This window comes from Hordeum vulgare, chromosome 3H (genome assembly GCF_904849725.1).
Source record: "Hordeum vulgare subsp. vulgare chromosome 3H, MorexV3_pseudomolecules_assembly, whole genome shotgun sequence".
Lineage (NCBI taxonomy): Eukaryota > Viridiplantae > Streptophyta > Magnoliopsida > Poales > Poaceae > Hordeum > Hordeum vulgare.
Genome location: NC_058520.1, coordinates 595,771,592 through 595,795,191, shown reverse-complemented (window position 1 = coordinate 595,795,191; position 23,600 = coordinate 595,771,592). Strand labels below are relative to the sequence as shown.

At 45.2% G+C, this 23,600-nt stretch overlaps 1 protein-coding gene across 1 annotated transcript; it reads left to right on the top strand.

Annotated features, from left to right (window-relative positions):
- The first annotated feature begins 19,904 nt into the window (after nt 1-19,904).
- Nucleotides 19,905-22,903, top strand: LOC123445485 (U-box domain-containing protein 44-like). The gene is made up of 3 exons (XM_045122473.1): nt 19,905-20,008; nt 20,364-20,664; nt 21,048-22,903. The coding sequence occupies exons 1-3, from the start codon at nt 19,961-19,963 to the stop codon at nt 22,505-22,507; spliced, it is 1,809 nt and encodes a 602-aa protein (XP_044978408.1). The 5' UTR covers nt 19,905-19,960; the 3' UTR covers nt 22,508-22,903.
- Nucleotides 22,904-23,600: the final 697 nt, after the last annotated feature.

The following is a 23,600-nucleotide window of genomic DNA, read 5'->3' as shown; positions in this document are numbered from 1 at the left end:
GAAATAAGACTGACTTGGTCACTGTGACGTGTATTATGGTGCTCGAGTAGTTCTGTGGTACACGGACGTACAAAATGCTATTTTTTCTTAAATATTTATTTCCTTCTGACTGAAAAGGTTGTTCCATGTTCTTATGAGATTTTTTCCTGCTGTTTGTTTTCCTTTCGCGGGATCTTGTAGTCTGTTTTTTCCTTTAAACACAGTATAGGTGCACACACTTATCTATCTACCCTAATAATAAAGTAAATAGTGTTTCTGTCGTTCGTCATAATATTTACCTTCGAAGTTGTAAACAATTACCCATCATGTCACCAGTAAGTGAGGAAAAATGATTCGTTTTTTTGTCACGAGAGAGGTTTCCGGTTTATTTAAAATTGATATCCTAATATAATGCTTCCACTAGGCTGCTGCAGTGGCTCGAGCTTCTTTCTTCTATCTCAAAGACCTGGGTTTGAGCGCCGGTTCTCAACTTTTTTGCTTTTCCCTATTTTTTCATCTTTTTTCTTTCCTATTTATACCAAGTTTTTTTAATAATAATTAAAGAAAGATTGATTCTTCCTTCAGATTTTATAGGTACATAAATCTTCATCCATCATGCACGCACGGTAAAATTTGTACACTAGCCTAACCTTTGCTAACTGAGTATTTACTAGCAAAAGGACCCATGCGTTGCAATGGGAGAAAGAAATACCACACGCTCTTAATTTATAAAAAATGGTCTATAATCTGAGAATTTGTAGTTACGACACAAATAAAGATGGTCTTATCCTACAAAAATGCAGTTCAAAATTTCACAGGTCTTCTATCTTAACACGGCTTGCATGTAGATTTAATACGTACAGAGAATCAGTCAAGTGACCTTCAGTTTTAATTCTAATCCTGATTTTGTTGACGTGTTCATCCCCAACCCGGATGAGTACCGGTATGAAAGAAAGACAAATAATGACTTATTTATTAAGATTGCACCCTAGATAGTATTTTTATTAAACGTTTAATAGATAAAATAATATCATATTTAAATTCTACATATTTTTCTAATCAAATTTCATATATAATATGTTAAATTTGGAGTTACGGTTTAAAATATATGAGTATTTTAAAAAACATTATATATATACTACGAGTTTAATGTCATAAGCAGTAAGGGCTTTTTTGTAAAATCAGCTCGATGGGTTTTCCGACGGAAACGATAGCCTCTTTATTATTAGGTAAAGATTTTCATCTTTTTTCTTTCCAATTTATACCAATTTTTTATTAATAATTAAAGAGGGATTGATTCTTCCTTCGGATTTTATAGGTACATAAATTTTCGTCCGTCCGGCACGCACGATAAAATTTATACGTTAGCCTAACCTGGCTAACCTTTGCTAATCGAGCCATCTGTTGACATGCATAGGATTCATGGACGTTTGATTTGGCTGATGCCGACTGTTGGGGAACGTAGCATAAATTCAAAATTTTCCTGCGCATGTTCAGATCTTCCTATGGAGAGACCAGCAACGAGAGAGGGGTAAGAGCATCTTCGTACCTTTGAAGATCGCTAAGCGGAAGCGTTGCTAGAACGCGGTTGATGGAGTCGTACTCGCGGCGATTCCGATCTAGTGCCGAACAACGGCACCTCCGCGTTCAACACACGTGCAGCCCGGTGACGTCTCCCGCACCTTGATCCAGCAAGGAGGAGGGAGAGGTTGGGGAAGAAGTCCAGCAACACGACGGCGTGGTGTCGGTGGAGAGACGAGGTCTCCCGGCAGGGCTTCGCCAAGCGCCGGCAGAGAGGAGGAGGGAGAGGAGCAGGGCTGCGCCGAGAGAGAGATGAAACCGTGTCTCAAACAGCCCCGAACCCTCAACTATATATAGGGGGAGAGGGAGGGGGCGCAGCCCTTAGGGTTCCCACCCCCAAGGGGTGCGGCAGCCCCAGATGGGAGAGGGGCGGCGGCCAGGGCAGGGGGGAGGGGTGGCGCACCCCTCTGGTGGGCCTTAGGCCCACCTATGCTAGGGTTTCCCCTTTCCCCCTTTCTCTGGTGCGCATGGGCTGGGTGGGGGCGCACCAGCCCACCTAGGGGCTGGTTCCCTTCCTCACTTAGCCCATCTAGCCTGGTCCCGGTGGTCCCGGTACATTACCGGTGACGCCCGAAACACTTCCGGTGTCCAAAACCATCCGTCCTATATATCAATCTTTACCCCCGGACCATTCCGGATCTCCTCGTGACGTCCGGGATCTCATCCGGGACTCCGAACAACTTTCGGTAACCTCGTACAACAATTCCCTATAACCCTAGCGTCATCGAACCTTAAGTGTGTAGACCCTACGGGTTCGGGAGACAGGCAGACATGACCGAGACACCTCTCTGGCCAATAACCATCAGCGGGGTCTGGATACCCATGGTGGCTCCCACTAGCTCCACGATGATCTCATCGGATGAACCACGATGTCAAGGATTCAATCAATCACGTATACGATTCCCTTTGTCTGTCGGTATAGAACTTGCCCGAGATTCGATCGTCGATATACCTATACCTTGTTCAATCTCGTTACCGGTAAGTCTCTTTACTCGTTCCGTAGCATGTCATCGTGTGACTAACTCCTTAGTCACATTGAGCTCATGATGATGTTCTACCGAGTTGGCCCAGAGATACCTCTCCGTCACACGGAGTGACAAATCCCGATCTCGATTCGTACCAACCCAACAGACACTTTCGGAGGTACCCGTAGTGCACCTTTATGGTCACCCAGTTACGTTGTGACGTTTGATACACCCAAAGCACTCCTACGGTATCCGGGAGTTGCACAATCTCACGGTCGAAGGAAAAGATACTTGACATTAGAAAAGCTTTAGCATACGAACAATACGATCTAGTGCTAGGCTTAGGATTGGGTCTTGTCCACCACATCATTCTCCCAATGATGTGATCCCGTTATCAATGATATCTAATGCCCATGATCAGGAAACCATGATCATCTATTGACTAACGAGCTAGCCAACTAGAGGCTTGCTAGGGACACATTGTGATCTATTTATTCACACATGTATTACTGTTTCCTGTTAATACAATTATAGCATGAACAATAGACGATTATCATGAACAAGGAAATATGATAATAACCATTTTATTATTGCCTCTAGGGCATATTTCCAACAGTCTCCCACTTGCACTAGAGTCAATAATCTAGTTACATTGTGATGTATCGAACACCCATAGCATTATGGTGTTGATCATGTTTTGCTCGTGGAAGAGGTTTAGTCAACGGGTCTGCAATATTCAGATCCGTGTGTACTTTACAAATATCTATCACTCCACTCTGGACATGGTCCTGGATGGAGTTGTAGCGGCGCTTGATGTGCTTCGTCTTTCGGTGAAACCTGGGATCCTTGGCTATGGCAATGGCTCTAGTGTTATCACAGAAGAGTGTCATAGGACCCGACGCGCTTGGAACCACTCCAAGGTCGGTGATGAGCTCCTTCATCCAAATTCCTTCATGAGCCGCTTCTGAAGCAGCTATGTACTCCACTTCACATGTAGATGCTGCCACGACTTCTTGCTTGCTGCTGCACCAGCTCACTGCCCCACCATTCAACACATATACGTATCCGGTCTGTGACTTAGAGTTATCCGGATCTGTGTCGAAGCTAGCGTCGACGTAATCCTTTACGGCGAGCTCTTCGTCACCTCCATAAACGAGAAACATTTCCTTAGTCCTTTTCAGGTACTTAAGGATATTCTTGACCGCTGTCCAGTGTTTCGTACCGGGATTACTTTGGTACCTCACTACCAAACTTATGGCAGGGTTTATATCAGGTCTGGTACACAGCATGGCATACATTAGAGAGCCCACGGCTGAAGCGTAGAGGACAGAACTCATCTTCTCTCTATCTGCTGCCGTGGTCGGCGACCGAGTCTTACTCAATCTCATACCTTGCAAAACTGGCAAGAACCCTTTCTTTGAGTTTTCCATATTGAACTTCTTCAATATCTTGTCAAGGTATGTACTTTGCGAAAGACCTATGAGGCGTCTCGATCTATCTCTATAGATCTTGATGCCTAATATGTATGCAGCTTCTCCAAGGTCCTTCATTGAAAAACTCTTGTTCAAATAGGCCTTTATGCTCTCCAACATCTCTATATTATTCCCCATCAATAATATGTCATCCACATATAGTATGAGGAAAGCTACAGAGCTCCCACTCACTTTCTTGTACAGACAGGCTTCTCCGTAAACCTGTATGAACCCAAACGCTTTAATCACCTCATTAAAGCGAATGTTCCAACTCCGAGATGCTTGCACCAGCCCATAGATGGAGCGCTGGAGCTTGCACACTTTGTTAGCACCCTTAGGGTCGACAAAACCTTCTGGTTGCATCATATACAACTCTTCCTTAAGGTTCCCGTTAAGGAACGCTGTTTTGACGTCCATTTGCCAAATTTCATAATCATAAAAGGCGGCAATTGCTAACATGATTCGGACTGATTCCAGCTTCGCTACGGGAGAGAAAGTCTCTTCGTAGTCAACTCCTTGAATTTGTCGAAAACCCTTTGCGACAAGTCGAGCTTTGTAAACGGTTACATTACCATTTGCATCAGTCTTCTTCTTGAAGATCCATTTATTTTCTATGGCTCGCCGGTCATCGGGCAAGTCCACCAAAGTCCATACTTTGTTCTCATACATGGATCCTATCTCGGATTTCATAGCCTCAAGCCATTTGTTGGAATCCGGGCCCGCCATCGCTTCTTCATAGTTCGAAGGTTCACTGTTGTCTAACAACATGATTTCCATCACAGGGTTGCCGTACCACTCTGGTGCGGAGCGTACCCTTGTGGACCTTCATGGTTCAGTAGTAACTTGATCCGAAGCTTCATGATCATCATCATTAACTTCCTCTACAGTTGGTGTAGGCGCCACAGGAACAACTTCTCGCGCTGCGCTACTATCCTGTTCGAGAGGGGGTGTAATTACCTCATCAAGTTCTACCTTCCTCCCACTTACTTCTTTCGAGAGAAACTCTTTTTCTAGAAAGGATACGTTCTTGGAAACAAAGGTTTTACCTTCGGATCTAAGATAGAAGGTATACCCAATAGTTTCCTTAGGATATCCTATGAATACGCATTTCTCCGCTTTGGGTTCGAGCTTTTCTGGTTGAAGTTTCTTCACATAAGCATCGCAACCCCAAACTTTAAGAAACGACAACTTAGGTTTCTTGCCAAACCATAGTTCATACGGTGTCGTCTCAACGGATTTAGACGGTGCCCTATTTAAAGTGAATGTTGCAGTTTCTAATGCGTATCCCCAAAATGATAGCGGTAAGTCGGTAAGAGACATCATAGATTGTACCATATCTAATAAAGTGCGATTACGACGTTCAGACACTCCGTTGCGTTGCGATGTGCCAGGCGGCGTTAGTTGTGAAACGATTCCACACTTCCTTAGGTGTGTGCCAAACTCGTGACTCAAATATTCTCCTCCACGATCAGATCGTAGACATTTAATTTTTCTGTCACGTTGATTCTCAACCTCACTCTGAAATTCCTTGAACTTTTCAAACGTCTCAGATTTGTGCTTCATCAAGTAGATATACCCATACCTACTCAAATCATCGGTGAGGGTGAGAACATAACGATAACCACCGCGAGCTTCAACGTTCATTGGACCACACACATCAGTATGTATTATTTCCAATAAGTCGGTTGCTCTCTCCATTATTCCTGAGAATGGAGTCTTAGTCATCTTGCCCATGAGGCATGGTTCGCATGTGTCAAATGATTCAAAGTCAAGAGACTCTAATAGTCCATCAGTATGGAGCTTCTTCATGCGCTTAACGCCGATATGACCAAGGCGGCAGTGCCACAAGTATGTGGGACTATCATTATCAACTTTGCATCTTTTGGTACTCACACTATGAATATGTGTAACATCACGATCGAGATTCATCAAGAATAAACCATTCACCAGCGGAGCATGACTATAAAACATATCACTCATATAAATAGAACAACCATTATTCTCTGACTTAAATGAGTAGCCGTCTCGCATTAAGCAAGACCCTGATACAATGTTCATGCTTAAAGATGGTACTAAATAACAATTATTAAGGTTTAAAACTAATCCCGACGGTAGATGTAGAGGCAGCGTGCCGACGGCGATCACATCGACCTTTGAACCATTCCCGACGCGCATCGTCACCTCGTCCTTGGTCAGTCTCCGCTTATTCCGCAGTTCCTGCTTTGAGTTGCAAATGTGAGCAACATCACCGGTATCAAATACCCAGGAGATACTACGAGCGCTGGTAAGGTACACATCAATAACATGTATATCACATATACCTTTAACGTTACCGGCCTTCTTGTCCGCTAAGTATTTGGGGCAGTTCCGCTTCCAGTGACCCTTTCCCTTGCAATAGAAGCACTTAGTCTCAGGCTTGGGTCCGTACTTTTTCTTCTTCCCGGCATCTGGCTTACCGGGCGCGGCAACAGCTTTGCCGTCTTTCTTGAAGTTCTTCTTACCCCTGCCTTTCTTGAAACTAGTTGTCTTGTTGACCATCAACACTTGATGCTCCTTCTTGATTTCTACTTCTGCAGACTTGAGCATCGAGTACAACTCGGGAATGGTCTTCTCCATCCCTTGCATGTTGTAGTTAAGCACAAAGCCTTTGTAGCTTGGTGGGAGAGACTGGAGGATTCTTACAATGATAGCATCATCCGGAAGTTCGACTCCAAGTGAAGTCAGACGACCGTGTAACCCAGACATTTTGAGTATGTGCTCACTGACAGAACTGTTCTCCTCCATCTTACAGCTGAAGAACTTGTCGGAGACTTCATATCTCTCGACACGGGCATGAGCTTGAAAAACTAGCTTCAGCTCCTAGAACATCTCATATGCCCCGTGTTGCTCAAAACGCCTTTGGAGCCCCGTTTCTAAACTGTATAACATGCCACACCTGACCAGAGAGTAGTCATCACTCCGCGATTGTCAGACGTTCAGATGTCCTGGGCTGCTGCGGGAGCGGGAGGGTCACCTAGCGGCGCATTAAGGACATAAGCCTTTTTAGCTGCTTCAAGGATGAGCTTCAGGTTGCGAACCCAGTCCGCATAGTTGCTACCATAATCTTTCAGCTTGTTTTTCTCTAGGAATGCGTTGAAGTTGAGGTTGACGTTGGACATCTACAATATTTATAAAGACAACTTTTAGACTAAGTTCATGATAATTAAGTTCATTTAATCAAATTAAGTATGAACTCCCACTTAAATCGACATCCCTCTAGTCATCTAAGTGATACATGATCCATGTTGACTAACCCGTGTCCGATCATCACGTGAGACGGACTAGTCACCATGGTGAGCAACTTCATGCTGATCGTATTCAACCATACGACTCATGTTCGACCTTTCGGTCTCTTGTATTCGAGGTCATGTCTGTACATGCTAAGCTCGTCGAGTCAACCTAGGTGTTTCGCGTGTGTAAATCTGGCTTACACCCGTTGTATGCGAACGTTAGAATCTATCACACCCGATCATCACGTGGTGCTTCGAGACAACGAACCTTCGCAACGGTGCACACTTAGGGGAATACGTTCTCGAAATTTTAAGAGGGATCATCTTATTATGCTACCGTCATTTTAAGCAATAAGATGTAAAACATGATAAAACATCACAATGCAATCATATAGTGACATGATATGGCCATTATCATCTTTGCTCTTTCAATCTCCATCTTCAGGCATCGCATGATCATCATTGTCACCGGCGTGACACCATGATCTCCATCATCGTGTCTCCATAAAGTCGTCACGCCAACTACTACTATCACTACTACTATGGCTAACCGTTAGCAATGAAGTAAAAGTAGTAAGCACATGGCGTTGCATCTCATACAATAAATTAAGACAACTCCTATGGCTCCTGCCGGTTGTTATACTCATCGACATGCAAGTCGTGAAACCTATTACAATAACATGATCATCTCATACATCATACATGCAACATCACAACTTTGGCCATATCACATCACATGTCAAAACCCTGCAAAAACAAGTTAGACGTCCTTTAATTGTTGTTGCAAGTTTTACGTGGCTGATTTGGGTTTCTAGCAAGAACGCCTTCTTACCTACGTGACAGCCACAACGATGATATGCCAAAGCTATTTACCCTTCATAAGGACCCTTTTCATCAAATCCAATCCGACTAGAGTAGGAGAGACGGACACCCGCTAGCCACCTTTATGCACGATGTGCATGTCTGTCGATGGAACCAGTCTCACGTAAGCGTACGTGTAAGGTCGGTCCGGGCCGCTTCATCCCACAATACCGCCGGAAAAGAATAAGACTAGTACCGGCAAGAAAATTGACAAATCATCGCCCACAACTTTTGTGTTCTACTCGTGCATAGAATCTACGCATAGAAAACCTGGCTCGGATGCCACTGTTGGGGAACGTAGCATAAATTCAAAATTTTCCTACGCATGTTCAGATCTTCCTATGGAGAGACCAGCAACGAGAGAGGGGTAAGAGCATCTTCGTACCTTTGAAGATCGCTAAGCGGAAGCGTTGCTAGAACGCGGTTGATGGAGTCGTACTCGCGGCGATTCCGATCTAGTGCCGAACAACGGCACCTCCGCGTTCAACACACGTGCAGCCCGGTGACGTCTCCCGCACCTTGATCCAGCAAGGAGGAGGGAGAGGTTGGGGAAGAAGTCCAGCAACACGACGGCGTGGTGTCGGTGGAGAGACGAGGTCTCCCGGCAGGGCTTCGCCAAGCGCCGGCAGAGAGGAGGAGGGAGAGGAGCAGGGCTGCGCCGAGAGAGAGATGAAACCGTGTCTCAAACAGCCCCGAACCCTCAACTATATATAGGGGGAGAGGGAGGGGGCGCAGCCCTTAGGGTTCCCACCCCCAAGGGGTGCGGCAGCCCCAGATGGGAGAGGGGCGGCGGCCAGGGCAGGGGGGAGGGGTGGCGCACCCCTCTGGTGGGCCTTAGGCCCACCTATGCTAGGGTTTCCCCTTTCCCCCTTTCTCTGGTGCGCATGGGCTGGGTGGGGGCGCACCAGCCCACCTAGGGGCTGGTTCCCTTCCTCACTTAGCCCATCTAGCCTGGTCCCGGTGGTCCCGGTACATTACCGGTGACGCCCGAAACACTTCCGGTGTCCAAAACCATCCGTCCTATATATCAATCTTTACCCCCGGACCATTCCGGATCTCCTCGTGACGTCCGGGATCTCATCCGGGACTCCGAACAACTTTCGGTAACCTCGTACAACAATTCCCTATAACCCTAGCGTCATCGAACCTTAAGTGTGTAGACCCTACGGGTTCGGGAGACAGGCAGACATGACCGAGACACCTCTCTGGCCAATAACCATCAGCGGGGTCTGGATACCCATGGTGGCTCCCACTAGCTCCACGATGATCTCATCGGATGAACCACGATGTCAAGGATTCAATCAATCACGTATACGATTCCCTTTGTCTGTCGGTATAGAACTTGCCCGAGATTCGATCGTCGATATACCTATACCTTGTTCAATCTCGTTACCGGTAAGTCTCTTTACTCGTTCCGTAGCATGTCATCGTGTGACTAACTCCTTAGTCACATTGAGCTCATGATGATGTTCTACCGAGTTGGCCCAGAGATACCTCTCCGTCACACGGAGTGACAAATCCCGATCTCGATTCGTACCAACCCAACAGACACTTTCGGAGGTACCCGTAGTGCACCTTTATGGTCACCCAGTTACGTTGTGACGTTTGATACACCCAAAGCACTTCTACGGTATCCGGGAGTTGCACAATCTCACGGTCGAAGGAAAAGATACTTGACATTAGAAAAGCTTTAGCATACGAACAATACGATCTAGTGCTAGGCTTAGGATTGGGTCTTGTCCATCACATCATTCTCCCAATGATGTGATCCCGTTATCAATGACATCTAATGCCCATGATCAGGAAACCATGATCATCTATTGACTAACGAGCTAGCCAACTAGAGGCTTGCTAGGGACACATTGTGATCTATTTATTCACACATGTATTACTGTTTCCTGTTAATACAATTATAGCATGAACAATAGACGATTATCATGAACAAGGAAATATGATAATAACCATTGCCTCTAGGGCATATTTCCAACACCGACAATGTTCGATCTACTTGACGTGCTCCGACAGTCCGACGATGTTGATATCATTGACGTTTGACGGCTCGACATAATTAAAGAGGGATTGATTCTTCCTCCAGATTTTATAGGTACATAAGTTTTCATCCATCCTACACGCACGATAAAATTTGTACGCTAGCCTAACCTTTGCTAATCGAGTATTTTTTTTCATCTTTTTTCTTTCCTATTTATACCAAGTTTTTTTAATAATAATTAAAGAGGGATTGATTCTTCCTCCAGATTTTATAGGTACATAAATTTTCGTCCGTCCCGCATGCACGATAAAATTCGTACGTTAGCCTAACATTTGCTAATCGAGTCATTTGTTGACATGCATGGGATTCATGGACGTTTGATTTGGCTGATGCCGACAATGTTCGATCTACTTGACGTGCTCCGGCAGTACGACGTTGTCGATGTCATTGACGTTTGACGGCTCGACGCACTCCAGATTGTCTTCTCCGACCACAACCCACGGGGGCTAGACTCTAGAGGCCTGCAGCTTTGCAATCTCCAGCCACGAACATGCATGCAGTGCTGGCTACCTGCCTCGCGCACTCAACAGAGGAGTATTGCGTCGGCTGGGCGGCGTCTTCTCGTGGAGCAGACAAGGGCTCTCGCGTGGGCTTAGGATGATATTGGTGCAAATCTGTTATCTTTTCCAGCTTGGTTCTGAGACGTCCAAGTTGCCAAGTCTCAACAAGTATGCGGTTATGATATTCCTTAAAAAATTAGATGTGTATATAGACACGACTTGATTTTCTTTCCATTACCTAGAATCGCCACCTTTCTGCAAGGAGGACGCATAGGTTGATCCAGATCCTGTTGCTGCTGCCTTCGTCCTTGATTATTTTCACTGTGCATCTTACTCAAGAGGCTATCATCTCCTCTCTTTTTCCCAGCCATCACTATGATTCTTGATACAGAGCTCGCATGCATGTTTATTTGATCCATCGTCAGTTTGCCACATAGTCAGGTTGTGCCACCGTCCTCCGAACTTGGATATTTGCTATGAGAATCTGTCACGAAAAGTACTACCAATGACTACTCGGCTGCTATGGATAGGCACTCCTAGCTTTGGTCATCATGGCGACAATCACTCGACCAAAAACACGGTGGCAATGGTATTGAGTTATTTTCTTAAATCATGACTTACAAACAAAAATATAATATAATATTCTTACTATGTTTACAAAAAAAATTCTGAAAGGTGACTTTACATTTTTCTATTGTTATGTTTTTTATGTTCTCCAAATTGCACAATTATGCTTTGTTATTAATGTCCACCGGTAGTTTCACAAAACATAAGCACTTATCATATTGTATTTTACTATATTTCTATATGTTGTGTATTCCATATGTCTCAAACAATGTTACATTTTGTTGCGTTTTTTTGAAGAAAAATCCGTTCATCCATATTATTGTTTTTAATATTTTACTATCCAAGGTGGTACTAATTGTTTGCGGCCGTCCAAAATAATTATGAGATCGCATGGGAACGCATGGTAAACGACGTTTTCAACATAGGGAAGCACATGCATTGTGATCGAGACATGATGCATCTACCTTGAAAGTCAAAACGCACATAGCCTTACCAATGACGAGTCATTTCATTAAGAAAGAAGAGCTTCAATCGTGTGGATACTTCTAATGCCGTTTCAACGCACGGACATTTGTGCTAGTATATACACGTATATATTCATTTTTGATGACGTACACATGTGACATGCACGATTCTAGGGGGACAAGGGGGGCTAGACTCCCCCTAACAAATTGGTTTTTCTATTATAATAATGATTGTTGTAGCCAAAAAAATTCATTTCATATGAACTTTGTCCCCTTCATGTACAAACTTGCCCCCCTTATGCTTGCATGCTGGCTCCGTCCCTGTATGTAGACCCTGTTCCTATGAGCATCTCTAAGAAAATTGAGCCAACATATCATCTTGAGATTTTACGAAATCACTACACACGTTTTGTATTCGGCGAAAACGTCTCCTTCCACTGAACATGCATTGCCGAAAATCCTAAAATAAATTCAGAAATAAATGCGTGCACTAAACATTGACGGACCGGAATAAGGGCATCTATAGCCACGACTTGCAAATTTGGGCCCTCAAACACCCGCGGACGCGCCCGATCAGTGACCGGACGTGTCCCTTATTTGTCCGTTCGCGCAATCACACTCCTCATTTTCTTCATCATATGTCCGGTCACTTGTACATGATTGATGGAGAGGAAGAGAGAGAAAGAAAAGAATGAATAAAGAAAAAAAACATGGTCCGGGATGGGGTCGCGTCCTATGTGACGAACTGACCGGGCGCGCCCAGACTCGTCCATGAGCCCTCATATTCTTTCCACATTTGAGATGGATATGAGGGTTCGCAGACAATCCGGGCATATACGGACGATATGAGGGATCCGGTTGGATCACTTTTTCCTTCTTTCTCTTGTCCGGTCACTGATCGAGCGCATCCGCGGACGTATGAGAGGTCCTTTGACGAGTTCGATTATAGATGCTCTAACTGGTCCTTCTAATCTCGTTGGTATGTGGGCCCATAGTCTATTACTAGTAGGATTGTAACACATAATGTTTTAGAAAACTCAATTAATGTATAATCAGTTCATAATAGACATGTGCATACGTCGGACCGGACTAAAAAAGCCCGGTGTTGAAAAGCTAGGCCCAAGCCCGGTCCGACATAACTGTTGGACCTAATAAATTTGACACGAACCCGATCCGAGCCCAAAAAGACAGGCCTGGCCCTACCACGGCTAAAAACTGACTCTTCGCAAAACTGAGCCCGACCCAACTGTCGGTCTTAGTTTCCAAGCCTGAGCCCTGCGTGAGATTTTTTGGCCGGGTCTAGTCAGGTCGACCAGCCGGATTTTTTATGCAAAAGGATCACCTGCCGAATCAAATTGACGAAAAGGACCTTATGTGAAACGAATTGCTTTGAAATTACTGTTCATCCATGCGCCCCATGAACAATGTTGCCGCCACGGGATGTGGTGGCATGTACTGTTCACTTACCGAATTTTGGTTTTGTTGTGAGAAATCTGTCCCGTGCGTAAGCTGTAGCGCGAACAGTGTTGCCGTCTGTGTGACAAGCACAGGTATCATGTGTCGTCTGACGCAGCGGCCACCACAATGCAGCTGATCTTTTTTGACAATTCATTTCACATATGGTCGTTTCCGTCAATTTGATTCCGCAGGTTGTCCTTTTGCACAAGAATTCCCTGCCCATGCCCGGGTCTAATTCAAGCACAGGTGCAAAACATGGCAAATCACTGTCCGTGTGGAGGCGATATTCTGTCGTCCGACTCGGTCGTATGCGTACCCGAGAAAGAGATAATTACAGCTGCAGTACATAAACTTTCGGCTTGTTAACGGATTCATACAAAAACAAAAAAAAAACCAGAAAAATGGTACAGTAATTAAGACGTCGTACCATTTATGGACAACAGTGTCCGAAACGCGCCGCGGCAGCAGCCACGTCGGAAGGAGGCCGAGAATCGCATTTTTCAGAAACCCCCCCGTTCTTCTCTCTCGTTCCATAGATCCCCCGTTCCTCTGTCTCGGTCTGAATCGCAGCTGCCCCAGAAACCCTCCGACGCTGTTCCTCGTTGCTGCCTCCGACGCTGCTGCCTCGGTCTCCTTCTCCGTCGGCGGCATTGGTGTCGGCACCGTCGGTCGACGCGGCATGGAGCCGCTCCTCCGTGAACCGGGGTTGTTCCCTCCAGAGTACGGTATGGATCTTGATCTCCCTCCTCCTCTTCCTCACGAAACCAACACGATTGCGTCGCTTTCTCGCCGCCCAATCCCCGCGTAAACCGCCGGAACCCGATGCCCTTATCCGCCCTCTGATCGAGATTCCTTGGTTCTCGGCGTCGGCGATGGCATTGCAGCTTGGTGGCGGGTTGTGGGGCCTGATGCGGTGGAAGCCGGTCGACTCCGATAGGGCCCGCGCCGAGGGGCAGCAGCAGCAGCTCGCCAAGGAGCTCAACGTCCTCGAGCTGGTCGCGATCGGTGCGGCGACGTCCTCCCCTCCCCTTCCCCTCCCTGGCGTAGCGTATTTCTGTCCGTAGCGTATTTTTGTAATGGAAAAAAGCGAGCCCCTTTTTTGTGGTTTGGGGACTGCAGGTTTCGTGGTGGAAACGCTTCTGTTTGGATCACCGGAGCCGCTACATTAATTTGGAGGATCTGCTTTATTTTTTCAGATTATTCTGCTTATATGCGTTTCAATACTTACTTTTGCCATGGTACTCTGAATTCCTCTATGTAAACAAATTACAGTGAACAAAATGAGTGAGCAAATGGTACTCTGTTCTGAATTCCTCTATGCCCCCTTTTCTGAATGCCTTTGCCATGGTACTCTGTTCTCCTCTATGTGAACAAATTACAGTGAACAAAATAAATCAGCTTTTACATTAGTTTCTTAAAAAACTGGATGCTTATATTAGCACTTCTATTTTTGGTACTACGTGGTTGTTTTGTTTCAACCTGTTAACTGGATCTTGTACGGTATGCTTACATTAGTATTCTTCAGTTAAAACCAAATGAGTGAGCTTCCTTGCTACTGATTATTCAAGCAGGCTGACTAGTACATACTGATGTTTTGTTTTGGTGTTGATGTTTTGTTTCTTCAAGCAGGCTGACTAGTAAACAAAAAACTGATTACTTTCAGTTAAAACCAAATGAGTGAGCTTCCTTGCTACTGATTATTCAGCTTAAGCTTACATTTGACAAGTGATCATTTTTGCAAATTATTATACTACAGTAGTTCTTGGTTTTGAACAGGGGAAATATATCGCAGTAATTTATTCTTGGTTTAACTTAGTTTGCTTCATGGAAATGGAATATTGCTTTTCATTTTTTCCTACATATGTGCTCTGTTTCCTGTCTAAGTCTGAATATTGCTTTTCATTTTTTTCCTACATATGTGCTTTGTTTCCTGTCTGAGTATTGCTTTTCATTTTTTCAGTTACCTCAGGAGAAGAAAGTCTTTTGTTCTCAGTAGAGTTTGAGCATAATGGCATATTCATTGGTGAAGGAATGAATAGATCCTACCTTTACAACACGATTGCAACCTTTGATTACTGTCATGCAGACACATGGTCACTCTCAATGGTGAAGTACTGTTTGGACAGGTTGGATTACTCGCATGGTTTTCCTGATTTGCAAGTATACTGGTGCTTGCCAGACAAGGACATTGTTGATGGTCTTGTTTGTGTAAATAGTGAAGAGGTTATTGCTGCTATGGTCAATGCAAGTAAGGAAGCTAAGACTCTACTGGTGATAGTTGATGAGGAGAACAAGATCAGAAGATTTTATGAAGATGTGATCAAAGATGGCCCCCTTCTGCCAGATGTAATTATTTCAAGAGGAGCTGAAGGGGGAGAGGAAGAGGGCAGAAGTGAAGAAGAGAATGGAGAGGGCAGAAGTGAAGAAGAGCATGGAGAGGGAAGAGCAGATGCAGATGTAGAGCAAGGAGAGGAGAGAGATGAAGATGAACATGTAGAGCAAGGAGAGGAGAGAGAGGAAGAGGAGCATGTAGAGGAAACTGATTCTGATTTTGATGAGAGTGACTATGATGTGGAAGACATGGATGATGATATATTCAGTGAGAATATAGATGCAGCACTTGGTGATAACAATGAGCAGGAAGGATATATACCAGAGGATGACCTTTTGGATGATGATGATCTCAACCTGTCTAAAGCAGAACTTGAGAAGCTCAACTACAGATTTAGGGCCTACAATCCAGAAGTTGACATGAACAATCCAGTGTTCAGGGTAGGGCTTGTGTTTGGTGAGATGAAGGAGTTGAGGATGGCACTTGATGCCTACACTGTGATGAACAGTGTTAAAATTTCCAAAGTAAGAAATGAGAGTGAGAGGCTTAATGCTGTTTGTTCTCAGGGATGCCCTTGGGTACTTAAAGCTTCAAAAGACAATAGGACTGGAAGCATTGTAATAAAGCAGTACAATGGCAATCACACATGTCAGAAACACTTTGATTCTAAGTGTCTGACAGTTAAGATGCTTACACAGAAATTCATTGATGAGTTTAGAGACAACCAAAAAATGGATCTCACTACATTTGGGAATAAAGTGCAAAGAGAGTTCAAGTTGATGCCCAACAAAATGAAACTAGGAAGAGCTAGAAAGGCAACACTTGATACCATCCATGGAGATGAATCAGAACAATATAAGCAGCTATGGGACTATGGACAAGAACTGAGAAGATGCAACCCTGGGAGCAAATTTATTGTGAGAACTACCAAGGTCAAGGAGACAGATGATGTTGTGCCAAAGGACCATTTGTCATCACTGTATTGGTCCTATGATGCTTGCAAGAGAGGCTTTCTAAATGGATGTAGGCCTATAATATTTGTTGATGGTTGCCACTTGAAGAGTAGATACAAAGGCCAGCTACTAACAGCAGTGGGCATAGACCCAAATGATTGCATATTTCCTATTGCCATGGGATTAGTAGAAGTGGAATCTACTTATACATGGGAATTGTTCTTGACAACACTTAAGAATGATCTCAACATTATCAACACATGCCCATATACTATCATGAGTGACAAGCAGAAGGTAATGGTACCTCTTGTAATGTTGTGCTCTCTACAAATTTCATATGTCTTGTGTTTTTATGTGTGACTTTCTGCCAATTTTCAGGGTTTAATAAATGCAGTTGGGAAAGTTTTTCCAGATGCAGAGCATAGATTTTGTGTGAGGCACTTATACCAGAACTTTCACAAGCTTTCCAAAGGGGAAACACTGAAAAACCTGCTCTGGGCCATTGCAAGGTCAACAAACTTACCAAAGTGGAACCTGAACAGAGAGAAAATGAAGGAGGCTAGCATTGAGGCTTTCAACTGGCTAGAGGAAAAGCCACCTAACCAATGGGTGAAGAACTTCTTCAGTGATTTCCCAAAGTGTGATATCCTCTTGAACAATATGTCTGAGGTCTACAATAGGTAAATTATATCTGTCAGAATCTGTGCATTATATCCTCTTATATCTATCAGAATCTGTGCATTATATCCTCTTATATCTATGTTTCACATATTGCAGCTACATATTAGAAGCCAGAGGTCTGTGCATTATATCCATGTTAGAATGTATCTTGGGAAAAATTTCTGTAAGACATGCTAGCAAGCATAGGGAAGCAGTGGAGAAGTGGACTGAAAGAATTTGTCCAAAAATCAGGAAGAAGGTAGAGAAGAATGCAGATTTCAGTGCCAACTGTTTTCCAAGAGAATCTGGGAATGGTATTTACCATGTGCAATCTGGCCCCAACTCATATATAGTTGACATCATTGGTAGAAGCTGTGATTGCAAGGCCTGGGGATTAAGTGGGATCCCTTGTCCACATGCTATAGCAGTTTGTAGGACTGAGAGGATTGACCCTGAAGAGCTGGTGCACAAATGTTACACCATTGACACCTATTTGAAAGCCTATGGTCACAAAATCATGCCTCTTAGAGATAGGGACCACTGGGAGAAGCTCAATGGTATTGACATCCACCCCCCTGTGTTTACTAAGGTCATGGGAAGACCAGCCACAAAAAGGAGGAAAACTCCAGAAGAGAAGAAGAAGAAAGATGGCACAATTTATCTCAATAACAATGGGGTGACTATGCACTGCTCAGTTTGTGGAAAAGGTGACCACAACAAAAGGGGTCATGGTAAATACATTGAAAGGAAAATGCAGGAGCCAGAAGTTGAAGTGGATGATGAATTTGCATGTCCAGAAATTCTTCAGGTTAATGCACTTAAATCCTTTATGAATGCACTTAATTCCTTTTTTGGACTGACCTAATTATCATGTGCAGGATATAGTGACCCAGAACAACAACCATAGGCTGGACCCAGCCAATGATAGGAGCAGCATGGTGTACACAATGGGAGAAGAGGTATTAACACTGTATTTTACTTAGTTTACCTGTATTTCACACTGAATGTTATACTGAATGTTGGGGTACATAATCTAGGAGAGGGCTCATGTGATAAGGATGGTGCCACCTGGACCTCTACCAGAGGAATCAACTTTTGTAATTGATGCCAGGGATTTGATCCCCCAAAGAAGAACAAATACAACTGCAACTATTAGAGGAAGAACTACAATGGCAAGCAGAGGCAAAAGAAGAGCAGCACAGGAAGTGGAACCAAATGCAGGTGAGCCAGAAACAAGTGCAATGAAACTTCACTAAACTTTACAAAAATTAGAAACAATAGTTAGTCCATTTGCTGAATTTACTACACTTTGCAAATGAAGAGGAGGCAGGAACAAGTGCCAATGCAGGAAGAGCAAAGAAAAAAACAAGAGGAGGTGGAAGAGCAAGAGCAAGAGGAGCTGCAGGTGGAAGGACTGGAGCAAGAGCAAGACCAAGAGCTGGAGCAGAAGCTGAAACTGGAGTTGGAGCAACTGCTGGAACTGGAGCTGGAGCACAAGCAGCAGCTGGAGCTGGAGCAGCTGCTGGAACTAGAGCTGGAGCACAAGCAACAGCTGGAAGAGGAGCTGAAGGAGGGAGAAGAGTGGAAGATTATCCTCTGTGGCAGCTAATGTTTGGACCAATCCCAAACTTGAATGAAGAGATTCCACTGACCCAGAATGCCCCTAGGACTCCAGACAATTAGTTCATCACTGCTTTGTTCAATTAGTTCATCTCTGAACTGCAAAAATGTCCCGGTTCATACATGAACTAGAAGCTTGCAGGAGGAATTAGTATTTTGTGCTGGTAATGGCACTTGTGGCTACCAGATTGCTTTAACTGTCCAGATTGCTTTTGCCAAAAACAATCTTATGGAGGAGCTTACTATGTCCTGTGTCTTTAACAGTCTTTAACTGTGTCTTTAACTGTCCACTAGTAATGGCATTTGGTGTTGTGCATAAGTCTAGATGCTAATTAGGGAGCTTACTACTACAGTTTTGTTCATGTTACAGACTGCTATCTATATCCTGCTGCTATCTATGTATTTGTGTTGCTGCTATCTATATCATGTTGAGTTATGTATTTGTGTTGCTGCTATCTATATCCTCCTGTGTGGAGATTTCATTCACTTGTAGATGCCAGATCAGTTGGGATAATTTAGAGATACTTCAGGGGTTATTAGCAAAAATGGCCTTCACACATCAGGACGATCCAGGTATGCGTGGCAGCCCATGTGGCAACTTTAAGTGCGTTCTTGCCCTTAATGAATCCGCATCATAGTTACTGTACCATTATTCTGGGTTTTTTTTGTTTTTGTATGAATTCGTTAACAAGCCGAAAGTTTATGTACTGCAGCTGTAATTATCTCCCCGAGAAACCAAGCCAAGCCCAATGAGAAACAAGTGCAGTCTGCACTGCACTGGCTTCACTCGCTGCGTTTGCGTGTGGCAAAAATCCCCGGGAAAGCTGAGACGGACGGACAGCGACGCCGGCGCCTCCCGGCCTCGTGCTGGTCGCCCATGGACGACTTGACCCCTTCTTCTTCTTCTTCCCCTGCTCCCCTCCCCTCGCCACACCATCACTGCCCCGCCCATCCCATCCCATCCCCCCCGCGGCGCCCACGCCCTCCCCGACTCGTCGCCGCGCGCCGCGATGCCGCCGAGGGCGGGCCGCCCCCCGCCGGTGGACGTGGAGGACCTGCTGGTGCGCGTCAAGAACGGCGCCGGGCCCGACCTCGGCGCCGTGGCGCGGGAGGTGGCCGCGCTGGCAGAGGAGGGGAGGCTCGGGGACGCGGACGACGACGGGGTCCTGGTGCCGGCGCTGCTCTCGCGGCTCGCCGGCGCGGGGGACGCCGACGCCAGGGTCCTCCTCATGGCCGCGCTAAGGCGCCTCGCGGGCCGCGCCGCCGGCGAGACCAAGGTCAGGGAAAGGGCCTTACTTTCTGCTAGTATTACTACACCACTACGACCACTTGTCTACTGCGCGCGCTATGTGCTCGACAGTATGCTCAATCGGAGCAGTAGTTCCGAATGGACCGTTGCTCTATCTGCGTTTTGATTTTTTAACGCTTGCAGTTCATGGCTTGCACTTCCAACTGCAAGCACCCATGACAGGATCATGTATTTTTTTATGCTCACTAAAATGACGCCGGCTATCTGATGATACAACTTTTCTCTGTTCTCAGAAACTACTGTATGATATTTCAAAGGGACCCAGTTATAATTTGCTTGATCATGCTTCCCTCTCTGATTCCATCTGTCCCATGCCTTTGCAGGAGAGGATGGCAAGCATTGACGCACTTTCAAGCATCGTGCGTTCCTTGTCTAGAGATGTCGACGAGACAAGGGAAGCAATTGCGCTCCTATTGGATTTGTCGGACATTCCGCAGGTCCGGCAGAGGATTGGCAGGATCAAAGGGTGTATAGTGATGCTAGTCACGTTGAGGAACGCGCATGAATCAGGAACCTATGACGATGCAGAGAAGTTGCTGCACATTTTGTCGTGCAATCCACAGAATGTGCTGCTGATGGCAGAGGCTGGCTATTTTCGACCGCTGATACATTACCTGAAAGAAGGTATTTTAAATCTTCTACACTGTGCATCAAACTACCATTTTTTTAGCATATGTAAGTGTGAGTTATACTGGTATTCGTCAAAATCAGGGGGTTATAAGCTTCTCCCTTTCAATAAAATGAACCAATTGAGAACTTTACGAAATGCACATGTGAGATCTGAGCCTTAAAATTGAAGACATGTCATGTAAAAGCAAAACCATGAAAAATAATGCACTAAGTAATACTCCCTACTCTAGCGGCCAGCGCAGAACCGTGAGAAAAACAAGGCAGGATTTTGAAATTAGTTTGTCTAAACGAATCCTCCCTACTCTAGCGGCCAGCGCAGCTGTCTGTCATGTCATCTAGCTATATGATCTTCTAAGGTTTTATTTCTGTTTTTACAGGCTCAGATATGAACAAGATCCTAATGGCAACAGCTATTTCTAGGATGTTCCTCTCTGAACAGATGAAATCCTCCCTTGGAGAAGATGGAGCAGTTGAGCCCCTTGTGGAGATGTTTAAATCTGGAAACCTTGAAGCCAAGCAATCAGCCCTAGGCGCCTTGCGTAATCTCTCTAGCTCTCTCCAAAATGCAGAACTTCTGATAAATTCTGGCATAACAGGATCACTGCTTCAACTCCTTTGCTCTGTCACATCAGTGCTCATGTCCCTTAGAGAACCAGCTGCAGCTATACTCGCAGCTATTGCACAATCTGATCGTATCCTACTACATAGGGATGCAGCTCCTCAGATGCTCTCACTTCTTAACTTATCATGTCCAGTAATTCAGCTTCATCTTTTAAGGGCCCTCAATAGTATTTGTGGGCACGCAAACGCTAAGAGGGCTAGAGCTAAAATTAGACAAAATGGTGGAGTGCAGCTCCTCCTGCCATTCCTTAGAGAAAAGAATGTTGGTATCAAAGTTGCTTCTTTGAATTTAATGTTCCATCTATCAAAAGATGCTTCACAAGAATTGGCCGAACAGATCAGGGAGACCCATCTTGATATCTTGGTAAAGATTATTGCCTCTCCTGCACCTGGGAATGACGAGAAGGCTGCAGCTGTTGGTGTCCTAAGTAACCTCCCGGTGGCAGATAAGAATATCACTAAGTTTCTCACACAAGCAAACTTGCTGGCACTTCTGATCTCCTTATTGGAGGCAAACATCTCAACATCTCCTGCGCCACAAAGAATGTGGTTGCTTGAGGGCATTGCTGGTGTGTTAACTCGGTTCACCGTTCCTTGGGATAAGAAACTACAAAGCTTAGCAGTTGGACATGGGGTAGTTCCTTGGCTCGTCAAGCTGCTTTCAGAAGGGTCAGTAAAGGCAAAATCAAAAGCAGCGACATCCCTGGCTCAATTGTCACAGAATTCAGTGCCACTACGTAAGGCAAAATCGCCAAGGTGGCTTTGTGTCCCCCCATCAGCCGAATCTTACTGTATAGTTCATGATTATCAGTGCACTGTCAAAAGCACTTTCTGCTTGGTAAAAGCTGGCGCCGTCAACCCTCTGGTCCAAATACTAGAAGGCGAAGAGCGCGAAGCAGATGGAGCGGTGCTGGAAGCACTGGCTACCCTCGTGCAGGACGAGATCTGGGAGAACGGGAGCAGGGCGATAGAGAAGGCATCGGGCATCCACGCTCTGCTGAGAGTCGCCGAAGCAGGCGAGCTGACCTCCCAGGATAAGGCGATATGGATACTGGAGAGGATCTTCCGGCTCGAAGAGCACAGAGAGCAGTACGGCGGGATCGTGCAGGCCTTGCTCATCGATCTCGCCCAGAAAGGCGACCCTGTCCTGAAACCGATGATCGGCAGGATCCTTGCTCACCTTCAGCTACTGCAAACACAGTCCACCTACTTTTAAGCATAGCCGTTGTGCTTTGACTGTGATGCTGGTTGAATGACCTGGGCGGCCACCGGTGCCCCTTGAAGGATGCCTGATGCATACACGACATGATGTTTGAAGTGCAACATGTCCTTTCTCCAGCAAGATGTTTATTGATCTCCTGGTTTATATCTCTAAAGGGAGATTTTGTTATTGTGCAGTAGTGTCGACGGTTCTCTGTGTTTTCCTGCTCATTTTGGTAGCTAAAGAAGTGTCATACTCAGACGAGAGAAAGATGCAAAGTTTCCTAGCTTAGGTTAATTATATGTCCAGCAAGATACTTCATTGATATGTAGATATATATAATGCAACCATTGTTTTGTACAGCACATTTGTTTGACTCCCAGCGACTGTAATTTAGTGTTACCATGAATCCATGATTGCTCAAGTCTTTTTTTCTTTCGGTGCTGCTAACTGGCGAACGTTCGCTGTGAAGGAACTCCCAGCAAACGACCTTGCAGCCCCAATCTCGATCGTTGAAGAAATTGCCGGCTCCAAGTTTCCAGTTCTTTTACTTGAACATCTCCGTTTTTCGGGAGATACTTACAGACAAGGGATTGCGTCCAAAATTTGTTTTAGACACCGATAACAGCCGAACGTTTTTTTTTTATCATGGCAAAAGGAACGTTTTGGATGACAAGTTTAGTTAGCAAGCATGATAAATCCATACTCGATCGGTATATTCCTTTGTCAGGAAATTCACGCGTGTGTCAACTAAACTTACAATCCCCGCGTCACTAAAATTATAAAAAACAAACGTTCGATTTGTCGGATGATCAAATCCCGAACGTTCGGGATTTATCATTTCCGTTTATTTTTCCTCCCTCCGTAGAGACTTTCGATCGAGAACCGATTTGGCTATTAAGAAGGACTTTGGATCTCTTGGATCCATTGCCATCTCCATTCATCTCCTCGCCGTTCTCGCCCACAAATCAAAGAAATCATCATGGTCATGGAAACCAAGAACAGGAAAGCCGCCTTCGTCTTCCCGCGGTGCCTTCGCGTTCGCGCCGCCTTGTCCCGTCGCCGCCACCGCCACGGCAGGAAGCATCGCCCCGCTTCTCGGCCAGCA